The 13,869-nt window shown below is 39.5% G+C and overlaps 1 protein-coding gene across 3 annotated transcripts in view; it reads right to left on the bottom strand.

Annotated features, from left to right (window-relative positions):
• The window catches only part of slc33a1 (solute carrier family 33 member 1), a 43,993-nt gene that overhangs the window by 13,271 nt on the left and 16,853 nt on the right, over positions 1–13,869 (bottom strand). For all 3 annotated transcript variants that reach the window (XM_060834811.1, XM_060834809.1, XM_060834810.1), the window contains exons 3-4: positions 7,017–7,210; positions 3,225–3,409 (exon numbers count right to left, since the gene is read on the bottom strand). In XM_060834811.1, the coding sequence (XP_060690794.1) occupies positions 3,225–3,409; positions 7,017–7,210 (379 nt within the window). The remainder of the gene's footprint in view (positions 1–3,224; positions 3,410–7,016; positions 7,211–13,869) is intronic.

The raw sequence follows: 13,869 nt of genomic DNA on the forward strand, positions 1-13,869 counted from the left end.
TGCGGAACGCTGATAGGGGAGGGGAGGGAAATATATCCTTGGTGGTGGGGTCCGTTTGGAGGTGGTCCTTGGTGCAGGAAATGTAAAACTTGCGCCCACACCTCCACACTCACTTCCCTCCAAGGCCCCAAGGGATCCTTCCATATCCGCCACAAGTTCACCTGTACCTCCACACACATCATCTATTGCATCCGCTGCACCCGATGTGGCCTCCTCTATATTGGTGAGACAGGCCGCTTACTTGCAGAACGCTTCAGAGAACACCTCAGGGACGCCCGGACCAACCAACCCAACCACCCCGTGGCTCAACACTTTAACTCTCCCTCCCACTCCACCGAGGACATGCAGGTCCTTGGACTCCTCCACCGGCAGAACATAACAACACGATGGCTGGAGGAGGAGCGCCTCATCTTCCGCCTGGGAACCCTCCAACCACAAGGTATGAATTCAGATTTCTCCAGTTTCCTCATTTCCCCTCCCCCCACCTTGTCTCAGTCGGTTCCCTCAACTCAGCACCGCCCTCCTAACCTGCAATCTTCTTCCTGACCTCTCCGCCCCACCCCACTCCGGCCTATCACCCTCACCTTGACCTCCTTCCACCTATCCCACCTCCATCGCCCCTCCTCCCTACCTTTTATCTTAGCCTGCTTGGCTACTCTCTCTCATTCCTGATGAAGGGCTTATGCTCGAAACGTCGAATTCTCTATTCCTGAGATGCTGCCTGGCCTGCTGTGCTTTGACCAGCAACACATTTTCAGCTGTGATCTCCAGCATCTGCAGACCTAATTTTTTACTCGAATACTTTGTTTACTCAAGATGCCTGAAACAAATTCACTGGTTATCAGAAAAGAGACACATCATTCAATAGAAATAAAAATGTACGTTTCATTAGCAATTCTGATTTTAAGAACTTAATTCTTATTGTTCTATTCTGTCTTTAAGGACTCTAAAACTGTATTTTGGACTGATCTTCAAGTTATCAATCCTTCTGATTGTCAGGAGACTGTTCCAGGTGAGGTTGTGGCCAAGAATCATAATTCAGATCTAGTTATGCATTAAATGTTACCACAAGAATTATAGTATTTTTTTCTAAATTTTAATGATGACTAGTTAAGTCTGCAGTTACAATTTATTCTGGTCATTGTAACCCTTTGGCTTTCTGCAATTACCTATGCATTGGGCAGATAAAGACCGACTTCATAGGTGTTTAAGAAAGTATTGGTAAGCAATTTGAAATATTCAGAATCATACAAAATTATGATCAATTTCTGTCTCAACACCAAAAATAACAAGCTTTCAAAGACGCTTGATTAGAATATTTGCAGCAGACCACATTTTTGACCTGGGAAAGAGATAAAATAATTGTTGTAGCCAATATTCCACAACATTGCCTTCTGACTCATGAATATTCTTTTAGAACAGTAGGGCTAACTATATACAAAATCAGGATGGGGATAGCTGACCACTCTTAAATCAGGATATTTTTATTTACTAAGTGTCACTAGTAAATTTGATGACTAGTATAACTCAAGCCTGGTTTACCCAAAATAAAAATTATTTAAAAAGTTAATTCAAAATTAACTTTAACATTAGGGAGAAAAAAAATGGAAGAGATTTTAAGTCACTCAAATGTCATTCACTTAGAGCAGTGCTTTACACATACTTTTTTTCATTATTGCTTCATTTTGATTCTCCAGAGGTTAAGATCTTATATTATTGAAAGCAATGTGAAAAAGATCAACGAGAAAAGATAAATTGGAGCTCCATAGCAGTCACTGCTGCAGTGGTGTCCACATCAAACTGTAGGCTGGCAATTCATCTGGGGGCCACAACCAACAGTTTAGGAAGTCTGCCCACTGCCCTTCTCAATTCAGCAATTTCTAAAAATCTTATAATATAAACAACAAAAAGGAATATGTAGTTAACATATTTTCCTCCTTGGGTAATTTACTGAGCCAAAATTGGTTAATGAAGTTTTGCATCTGAATTGTACATTAAAAAATGGTCAACTTTTACTTGATCAAATTTTACAAAATTTATCCTCTGGCATTTATAGAGTCAGAGTCTTAGAGATGTACAGCATGGAAACAGACTCGTCGGTCCAACCTGTCCATGCTGACCAGATATCCCAATATCTACCTGCGACTCCACTTTCAAGGAGCTATGAACCTGCACTCCAAGGTCTCTTTGTTCAGCAACACTCCCTAGGACCTTACCATTAAGTGTATAAGTCCTGCTAAGATTTGCTTTCTCAAAATGCAGCACCGCATTTATCTGAATCAAACTCATTGGATAGGTACATGGATAGGTAGTTAAGCTCAGACAAATGTTCGGCACAACATCATGGGCCGAAGGGCCTGTTCTGTGCTGTATTGTTCTATGTAAACTCCATCTGCCACTTCTCAGTCCATTGGCCCATCTGGTCCAGATCCTGTTGTAATCTGAGGTAAGCCTCTTCGCTGTCAGCTACTCCTCCAATTTTGGTGTCATCTGCAAACTAAAAAAGGAGCAGAAACTGCTTGGACTAAAGAGAAACATTATAGTTTATTATGAAATAGATAGTGATTTAACCATAGGAAATGGGATTGAGTACAGATATGAAATTAGGATGATTTCTGGTACCCACAGAGGGTGATAATGTTTGTAAGCAGCTTCTTGGACTATGTAAGCATCAAATGCAGAAACAGAAATGTTTAATGTAAGAAGGCGTTCTCGGGATCCCATCGCACGCAGTTGAACGGACCAATGAGGAAGGCGGACAAGGAAAATCTGACCGGGGACTCCAGGCAGCGCGAAGTATAACTGTGCCAAGTCCGAACGGGGGGGGGGGGGGCAGAACGCCTTCTCCAACGATTGCATGCTTGACAATTCGTTGTATCGTTTCCCAGTTAAGATTCTGCGAATAAACGACAGTCTGCGCCAAACTAAAGATGCCAGTGTGGGTCTCTCCTTCCAAAAGAACACGCAAAGACGGGACCCCGCGGGTCCGTCATAACAGCCAGGTGCTGGCAGTGGGACCACATTGGGTTGTGATATCTGGTCAGCATGGACAAGTTGGACCGAAGGATCCGTTTCTGTGCTGTACATCTCTAGGACTCAATAATTGCCACAGAGGTGTAAAAAGAAACATTTACTATGGTTCTGTAGATTGGAACAATGTGCAGCATAGAACAAAAAAAAGTGTACATCAGATCCATCTTCTTCCAAACAGAAAGATACATTACCTAAATGGCATTGTCCAGTAAAAAACATTCAGAGGTTTTCGACCTGCCGTGTATTTACTTATCACAAATGGCAATAATATTTGCAGAGGAACCATAGGCACTGCAAGGAGAGCCAACTGCTCTTTAGGCACACCCAATTCAACCAACTTCAATCCAGTTACTCCATCTGCAGCTGCAAATCCAATCTGTAAATATATATGTTAATTGAAACATAAGATAACTTCTGTTGTTTACAAAAATGTTTTATGCAGATTTAAGATAGCATTTGTCAACTTGCAATGCATTCTAACTGAAAATGAATTTTCCCAAATTAAGCAGTCAATGTGTCAAAGATTTTAGAGGCGCAATTTAAGAACTTGATTACAGCTGACCACACAGAGACATTATGTCACTGCAAAATATTTAATCAACAAGTGCTCATATTCTGTGCAGCTTTTTACAAAATTTACCCAGCTGTCTAACGATACCAGTAAATTTGCCATGACAGATCACTCGTCAATCATTATGCAATTATTATAGACTTAAATTTGCTTGCTAATGATAAAACTGATAATATTGAAAAAAACTGCAGACATCATTGATTTTGCAGAAACTTTCATTACAATTTATCAGCCCAACATAATTTCAATAATGGAATATATTGAGGTAAACTTTGATCAAGATCTTGAGATCAGATACATAAGTCTTTAATATAATATATACAGATACAAAACAAGGTCTTTATTCCTAGAGGACTGCAATACAGTGAGGTAGAAATCATGTTTCAACTGTACAAAACTCAGGTTAGACTACATCGGGATAGTAGGAATGGACCATTCAGCCCACTGACATAGTTGTCAATCCATTAGATTAGAGTTGATCATATATATCAATGCCACTTTTTTGACCATCTCTGTATCCCTCAATGTAATTAATCCCCAGAAATCTATTGATTTTTTGTATTGAACTGACTCAATGATTGAGGGCCCAAGTCCTCTTGAGTACAGAGTTCTGAAGATTCACCATCCTACGTGAAGAAATTTCTCCTCCTCATTCTCTATTTTAATGACCTACCCAATATTCTGAGATTATGTCCCCTGATTTTAGACTCACTAGCCTCACTAAATCTTATCTCCATTCACCCAGTCATGCCATGTAAGAATTTTATACATTTCAATGAGGTCACTCACTCCTTCATTCTTTGAAACTCCAAAATACAGACCAAGTTGTCTCAATCACTCCTCATTAAGTAATTGCAAGGATTAATCTGAAGAACCTCTGTTGCAGTCCCTCTCCAGCATGTATATCCCGTCTTAAATATTGTACATAATACTCCAGAGGAGGTCTAGCCAAGATTCTATATAATTCCAAAGAGATATTTTTATTGGGTGTATTCATGGGAATAACATTCTGGAAAGGATTTATTGATTTTGGATGTAGTGTAGCATAGATTTACGAGACTGATACCTGAACCATAAGGATTAAAGTATGATGAGAGATCACACTAAGCAGAGCATGTATTCCTTGAAATTTAGAAAATTAAGGGGTGACTTCAAAGTTTTCAAGAGTATTAAAAAGGATAGATAAGTTAGATAAAGAGAAACATTTTGTTAGTTGTGCAGTTTAAGATTAGTGGCGTAGTCTAAAATTTACATCCAGATCTTTCAGATGTAAAGTAGAAGGCATTTCTACACACAGGGTAGAAGAAGTTTGGATATTTCTTCCAAATATTTATGTGAAATCAATTGTTAATTTAAAATCTGAGTTTTATAGATTTAATAAAGATATTAAAGGATGCACAGCAAATTTGCAAAGATAGGGTTAACTTGTAAATCAACCACAATCTTAGGGAATAGTAGAAAAATTTTTGGATCATTGGAATCACTTCTGGGGTTGAAGTTACCAGTACAAGAACGATAAATTGCACCTGAGTTGGAAGGGATCTAATATACTGGCAGGGAGATTTGCTAGAGCTGCTTGGGAAGATTTAAACTAGTAAGGAGGGGGTGGGGAGGTGTTGGGATCCAGGGAGATCGTGAGGAGAGAGATCAATTGGAGACTGGTAGGAAAAGAAGCGAGTCAAGCAGTCAGGGACAAAGCAGAGAACAAGGTAAGACTGATCAATTAAACTGCATTTATTTCAATGCAAGAGGCCTAACAGGGAAGGCAGATGAACTCAAGGCATGGTTAAGAACATGGGACTGGGATATCATAGCAATTATAGAAACATGTATCAAGAATCGACAGGACTGGCAGCTTAAATGTTCCAGGATACAAATGCTACAGGAAGGACGGAAAGGGAGACAAAGAGGAGGGGGAGTGGCACTTTTGATAAGGGATAGCATTACAGCTGTACTGAGGGAGGATATTCCTGGGAATACATCCAGGAAAGTTATTTGGGTGGAACTGAGAAATATAAAGGGTTTGGGATTACCACCTTTCTTAAATAGTGGCACCATGTTAGCCAACCTCCAGTCTTCCGATACCTCACCTGTGACCTTATTGGGATTATATTATTAGTCAACGGGAAACAACTTTGTGAGATGATCTCAGCTATCTGTAAGAATAATAAAGGTGGTTATGGTAGAGGATTTTAACTTTCCAAACATAGACTGGGACTGCCATAGTGTTAAGGGTTTAGATGGAGAGGAATTTGTTAAGTGTGTGCAAGACAATTTTCTGATTCAGTCTGTGGATGTACCTACTAGAAAAGGTAAAATTACAAAAGATTATCGGGAACACTCTTAACAAAATTTCCAGCAGTTGTATTTGAACCACAATGAAGTACGTCAGTTCACTATGTTTACACAAAATATTAATGGTATGGTCGAAAAGTGCATCCCACTTATACAAACAAAACATCATCTGAAACAAGAAATATTTTTAAAAAGGTATAAACTTCCGTTTCTCACTGTAGGTATTGGCTTGGAGCTTCAGTTATTTTGTGCAAGTTACTCAATATAAAAAAATTGAAAAATGTTAAATTCAAATTATTCAGTGGAAATTCAATTTCTGTATTACTTTGCACTACTTTAAAATACATTTACTACAAGTTGCCTGTCACAAAACTTCCACTTTTCAAAGCGAATTACTTGATACAAGTTGCTGTTAACTGCTTTCATTTGCAGGCTTCAAATTAAGCTGTCAATTAAAGGCAAAATGCTGTTAATGTTGAAATCTGAAACAAGTGCAGAAAATGCTGGAAAGCTCAACAGGTCTGGCAGTGCCTATAGAGAGAGAAACAGACTTGAAATTTTGAGTCCAATATGACACTTAGTCCTCTTCCATTCTGAAGTCATGCCAGACTCAAAACATTACCATGATTCTGTTCTTCACAGATGCTGTCAGATCTCCAGAGTTTCTCTAGCACTGTCTCCATCTGTTTCAAATTAAGATTTGTTTTTAGTGCAAGGGCAGTAATAGGCACATTTTGAAAGCTTTTGATTTTTTAAAAATCAAGCAACTGATTGCTGTACACTGACGTAACAAGATGATTGTGCATGGCAAAAACCAATATCAGTGAACACTGACATTTATTGAAAGTAAAAACTAATCTTGCTCAAAGTTTGAGCATAGCAATTTTAAATTCTTCAACAAATTAAAAGCAAGTCTAATTCATAAATAAAAACAGCAATGAGTAATTGACATTTATACAGCAATAAAATGATTAAGTGGTTAAGAATGATTATATTTAGCATTAATACGGCAAAGTAGACTTACCAAATTGCACCAAGTTACCAATCAAATATATTAAGGAGTATTTGCATTATGGCTTTCAAGATTGTTCATGATATTTAAGTTAAATCAGCTTACTTTTGCTGTTAGCAACATGATGCAGAAATTTAAGATGGCAGGCATCTTTATTATACATATGAGCGATTTGTAGGTTTCCTTGATTCCTTGCTGAGGGGCATCATGCAATGATGTTTGTCTCAAGTTTTCCTTTTTAAGCACTGTAACCAAGGTTGTTGTCACCAAGAAAATTATTCCCCAGAAGAACAGAAAACCTAAAAGAAATTGAAATAAACATGCGAAAAATCTAAAATTTTTATGTAGAAAATGTGAATGAGATGACAAAATCTGTACAATTGCATTGTTTTCACTAGATAGTCAGGTCCTATCTCCTTTCTCGGTCATATCCAGTGTACACCAGTTAAAGAAAATCTATGCAACTTCTACAAAGGAACTACAGAGAAGATTCAAAGCTCTCAGGACAGCTTGATACCAATTAATGTCGTATGTGGAAAAAAAGCTTCTTTATTTAAAATTGGCTTAAGAATTGAGATGACACAAATAGAAATTGATATTCAATCTTGTATGATGTCATAGAATCAGAATGGTACAGCTTGACAAGGAGGCCATTTCACCTATCAGATCAACACTGATTCTTTTAAAGAACAATCTAGTAAACTCTTCACACCAATTCTTATATCCCTGCAAGTTTTCTCCCAAGTATTTATACAATTATCTTTTGAAGGCTACTATTGAATCAGTATCCACCACCCTACTAAAAATGCAATTTGAATCCTAATAGCGCATTGTATTTAAAAAATCTAATTGTGCATTTGTATTTTGCCAATTACTTTAAATCTATTTGCTTGATCTATCAACCCACCTGCCACTGGTAACCATTTCCTTAATTTACACTTTTATTTAAAAATTCATTATTTTAACCACTTCTAACAAGTCTCTTTGTTTGCTCCAAGGGGAACAACTCAACTTCTGCAGTCTATTCATGTCTCAACTCCATAAACCAATAAAACATATACTATAGAATTAGATTAGATTAGATTACTTACAGTGTGGAAACAGGCCCTTCGGCCCAACAAGTCCACACCGACCCGCCGAAGCGTAACCCACCCATACCCCTACATATACCCCTTGCCTAACACTACGGGCAATTTAGCATAGCCAATTCACCTGACCCGCACATCTTTGGACTGTGGGAGGAAACCAGAGGACCCGGAGGAAACCCACGCAGACATGGGGAGAACGTGCAAACTCCACACAGTCAGTCGCCTGAGGTGGGAATTGAACCCAGGTCCCTGGCGCTGTGAGGCAGCAGTGCTAACCACTGTGCCACCGTGCCGCCCTTCTGTACTCTTCTGAAATTGCTATCTAATTGGTGATCTAGATGTTTAAATAACCAAAACATGATAGAATTCTTTATTAAAATTAAGAGTGATATAACTGATTCCGAGATCACACTTGGGGAAGATGATGATTGCAGGAAGGGGTGGGTGGGGCACTGCCACTTTCACCTGGTTTCCACTTCTTTCTGACTGCAAGTCTCGATGTGGTCAACATCTTCCTGATGCTTCTTCTCCATTTTGAATGGCCTTGGGCCAGTGATTCCCTGGTGTACATGGGAATGCCACACTTCACAGTGAGACCTTGAGAGTATCACTGAAGTGATTTATCTGTCACCTGGGGCTTGCCTGCCATTTCAGAGCTGGGAGTATATCACATGCTGGGGAGTTTCGTGTTGGTAATTGGATGATGTGCCCAGCCAACTGCAATCGATCTAGGGTGGTCATTGCCTCGAGGCTAGGGATGATGGCCTGGTTGAGGATGCTGGTGTTGGTGTTGTGTATCCTTCTTTCCAGTGGATTCACAGGATCTTCTGCAGGCAGCACTGGTGGTACTACTCCAGTGCCTTGAGCTGCTTGTAGACATTCCACATCTCAGAGCCATATAGAAGAGCAGGAACCACCACAGCTCTGAAAACCATGCTTGGTGTCAGACGTGAAGTTGGTGTCCTCAAACATCCTTTTCCTTAGGTGCCAGAAGTCTGCGCTAGCACAGGTAATGCTGGATGTCTTCATCAATGGCTGCATTGGCTGATAGAACACTCAAGGTATTGGAAGTGGTCAGTGTTCTAGACCTCCCTGTGGACCTTGATGATCAGGTGTTCACTCCACAATGCCTGGCCAGGTTGGTGGAGGACCTTCATCTTGTGGATGTTCAGAGTGAGACACCCATGCTCTCATATGCCTCCATAAAGATGCTGACGATGTTTAAGAGTACATCCTCTGAGATTGCACATACACAAGCATTATCTGTGTACTTCAGCTCAATGACATTGGTTGGGGTGAATTTGGTTTTGGCTTAAAGGCAGCGTAGGTTGAGTAATTTCCTGCTGGTCCTTTAAGTTAACTCCACTACAGTAGGGAGCTTGTCAGTGGTGAGGTGAGTTAATCAACAACAATATTGGGTGATGACGCAGCCCTGCTTGAGTTTGGGTGGGATGCTCTTTAAAGCATTGATGTGGACCCAAATGGCCTCTTTCCACACTGTAGAGCTTCTATGATTCTCTGACACCAATCCAAAAGGGGAATGGGTTCATGGTGGAGCCATGTCATTACCACACCTTCCTATATCGTTGTGGAGCGGGTAAACGATGCTGACAAATCAAAGTGGAGAAGGATGGTCTTCCTGATTGATGGCCTTTATAACATCAAAGAAGACCATGTATAGGGATAGGTTCTTTTTGCATTTCTCGTGCAGCTGTCGTACAGTGAAAATCACGTCTGTTGTGCCCCTCAGTGGCCTAAAGCCACACTGTGATTCCAGGAGGATTTCCTCAGCCACGCAGAGAAGGACCTTGGTGACTTTTCCAATAGTTCTCCTGTAGTTACCGTGGCTGGACTTGTTCCCTTTTTTGAAAATGCTCATTACTGTGGCATTTCAGAGCTCTCCAAGAATGCTCTCCTCTTTCCAGATAAGGCAGACAAGGGCATTTGGCTGCAAAAGCAGCTCTACGCTCGGACATTTCAGTGCCTCAGCAGGGATATCCATCTCCGCTAGCCACCTTGTTGTTCTTAAACTGGTGGACACTTCCAGGCAACATAAAAACAGAATAAAAAAACCTCAAAAGGTATATGCGAAAAATATTAATCTTTTTGACAAATGTAGGTCCTTTACAATCAGACAAAGAGGAAGTTATAGTGGGGAACAAGAGAGATGGCAAATCAATTAAATACATATTGGTTCTCTCTTCACAAAAATGTTGGGGAATACAAGGTCCAGTCAGAGGGAGAAACTGAAAGAAAATCAGCATTAGTAAGGAAATAGAGTGGGGAAATTTATGGGAATGAAAGGCTATTAAGTCATCAGGGCTTAATAATCTACATCCTACAGTACATGAATTGGCCCTCAAAATAGTGAATGCATTGGTACTTATCTTTCAAGATTCTACAGATCCTGGAAGAGCTTCTACGACTTAGAGGTAGCTAATATTGAGAGAGAGGAAAATAAAATAGACCGGTAGACCTCACATCAATAGTAGGGAAAATGCTGGAGTTCATTACAAAAATACTTCATGGCAGAGCACTTGGAAAACAGTGATAGGATCTGACAAACTCAGCATGAATTTACAAAAGGGAAATCATATTTGACAAATCGACCAGAATTTTTCAAGGATACAATTAGTAGAGCTGATAACTAGAAGATTTGATAAGGGGAAGTCAATGGATGTGGTTTACGTGGATTTGAAGAAGGCCTTTGATTAAGTCCAACATAAGAGATTAGCATGCAAAACAGAGATTGGGGTAGTGTAATGACATGAATAGAGAACTGATTAGCAGACAGGAAACAATAAATGGGTCATTTTCAGAGTGGCAACCAATGACTATTGGGATACTGCAGGGCTCAGTGCATAGACCCCAACTATTCACAATATAGAGAATAACTTTGGATGAAGAAATGAACTGCAATACATTTAGATTTGCAGCTGACACAAAGCTGGGGTGGGGCATGTGGAGAGGAGGAGGAGAGTGAACTATGGAGGATGCAGAAATTCCTCAGTGTGATTTGGACAAATTAAGTGAACAAATGCAGGGCAGATGAAGTCTGATATTGATAAATGTGAGGCGATCCATTATGGAAGCAAAAGATGGAAGGTATTTTATTACCTGAATGTCAATAGATTGGGAAATGGAGAGCTGCAATAACTTAGGTATTCTTGTACACCAGTCATGGAAACTAAGTGTGGAGGTGCAGTAGGCAGCAGATATAATGATAGCCTTCATAGCAAGAAGATTCAAGTGCAAGTGCAGGGATATTGTACTGCAATTGTACAGGGCCATTGTGAGATCATACCTGGAGCATTGTGGGCAGTTTCACTTTCCTTATCTGAGGAAGGATATTTTGACAACAGAGACAGTGGAATGAAGGATTACCCCAGCTCGATTCCTGAATGGCACAACTCACGTAAGGAAAGACTGACTGAAGTTCAGAAGAATGAGGGGAAATCTCTTTGAAACTTATAAAATTCCAACAGGACTAGACAGGGTGAATACAGCAAGGATGTTCCTGATGACTAGGAAGCCCAGAACCAGGGGTCACAGTCTAAACATACAGGGTAGGTCATTTAGCTCCGAGATGATGAGAAATTTCTTCACCCAAACAGTAGCGAACTTGTGGAATTCTCTACCACAGAAAGCAGTTGAGGCAAAAACATTGAATATTTTCAATGAGTTAAATATAATTCTTAGGGCCAGAGAAATCAAAGGATATGGGAAGAATGCAGAAATTCGATACTAAGCTGGATGATCAACCATGATTGTATTGAATGGTGGATGGCTGAATATCCTGCTCCTGCTGCAATTTTCTATGTTTTATTTAGGAGACCAAAATTTGCAGAGTACTCCAGATGTGGTCTCAATGTCTTGTACAGCTGCAGTACTTTTTCCTTTACAATAAATATTACATTTATCTTCCTAATAAGATTAGTATGCAGGAATTGCAGATCTCTCTGCAATCTCTTACAACTTTAGCAAAGTCAACATCAACTGCCCTGTACTTATCCTCGCTTTCTGTTATCTCAACAAAAGCTAAAATCGAGTTAGACAAACAAAATGTTGCCAAAACAAATCCTTGCTCGCTTTTCTTCAAAACTACGTTTTGTCCAAGTGGCTGTTATTTCCCTTGAATTGTTGTTGAAAATTTCCCCACTGTGAATATTAAATTGATTGGCTGTAAATGCCAGGTTATTACTTCTCATGTTTTGAGAAACTGTTTGTTTTGCAATTCTCCAGACCTTGTGCATCACCAGGATTAAGAGTTGAAATAAAATGTCCATTATCCAACGTGTTTTATGGGGTTAGAATGGACACGAGATCGCCAAGGCCAGTCTGTACTTAAAGCATTCTTCAAATTGAAATGGAAACTGTATTAAATTGGATAGGATATTGTACACTCAAGTGAAGGAGTTCCTGGCCTAGGATTTTCTTAGATCTCCTCTCCATCTTTGTTTTACACTTGCTTTGAAATGAGGCCACACAATTTTTAAAACTTTGTTCTGGGTGAACTTCTTCCACAACTCCAAACTAAATGAAGCCTGCAGAGTCTCCTTGTAGCATTTCCTTTGACCACTACAGGATCACACAAGTGCTCCACAGAAGATTCACTTTGAAAGTGAATATCAGGCTTTCTAGATACATGAACCAACCCAACTCAGTTGTGACTATCTCAATATGATTTAGATCCTTGGCACATCAGCTGACATGAGAACCTCAATATCTAGTGTTTTGCCCTGCCTTCCAATCTTAAGATTTTGAAGGCAGCTTAATGAGTTGGTTGATCTTAACAAGACAGGTTCACTATCCAAGTCTCTCATGCATAGAGCAATGTGAGTAGGACCATTGCTCTATTGATGTTCAATTTAGCAGACAGATTTACACTTCTTCATTCTTAGATCAATGTTTGAAATCTGCTGAATGCCAGCAAGCCAACAGTTCAAATCATTAGCTGACAGAAAATTGTGAAGTACATCCTTGGAGACCTTGGTTCTCATCCAGAATCATCTCAAATTGAGCAGCTTCCTGTTCATGTAATATCTGATATCAGTGCAAGGATCATAATAATAGAACAATTTGGACAGCATCACAGAGAAAGATGATGGAGAGAGTAGTGCTGGCATGTACCCATTTTAACTTCATTCATGATTGGAAATGATTCAGAACATTATCATCCAGAGCATGCATTAGCATACTGTCTTGAAACTGAACTATCTTTATGAATTTCTCAATGCAACGAAATTTCTCCAGTACCATGGTTCACAATTAGCTCTACTATTCCTCCAAGAATCCTTTTACAGTTAATTAAGTTATAGATGACTTTTTGATTTTAACTGCCAATCTATCCTTATATTGTCTCTTATAATCCCTTTATTAATTCTTAACTTTTTATATGCTCCAGGATTCTCTCAAGGTAATAAGCTGACATTTGTTATACATCCCTTTTGTCCTATTTTCCAACTCCTTTGAATCCAGGGACCACTAACTTTGGTTGGCATTGTTTTACCTTTAGTTGGAATGTACCTAGACACTACCCAAGCCATCTACTCTTTAAAGTGCACCCATGTCTCTAATACATTGCTGTCTGCCAGTTCTTGCACAACTTGCTAAAATTAGCACTCATTTGTGATCAACCTGTTAGGACACGCTATGACACATCCCTTGAGCAGATGGGATTTCAATCTAGATCAAGTATTTTTATTGCGATTGTTCCATCTCCTTGATAATTATTCTGAATTTTCCCAAGATGCTTCCCCATTTTGACATTTGCCACTTGACCCAAGTTCATTTCACATGATTAGATGTAGCAATGTGTTTTTCCTCATTGGAAAGGAAACAAACTGTTCAAGAATGCTCATCTGAACATT

The sequence above is a fragment of the Hemiscyllium ocellatum genome, chromosome 13, assembly GCF_020745735.1.
Source record: "Hemiscyllium ocellatum isolate sHemOce1 chromosome 13, sHemOce1.pat.X.cur, whole genome shotgun sequence".
Lineage (NCBI taxonomy): Eukaryota > Metazoa > Chordata > Chondrichthyes > Orectolobiformes > Hemiscylliidae > Hemiscyllium > Hemiscyllium ocellatum.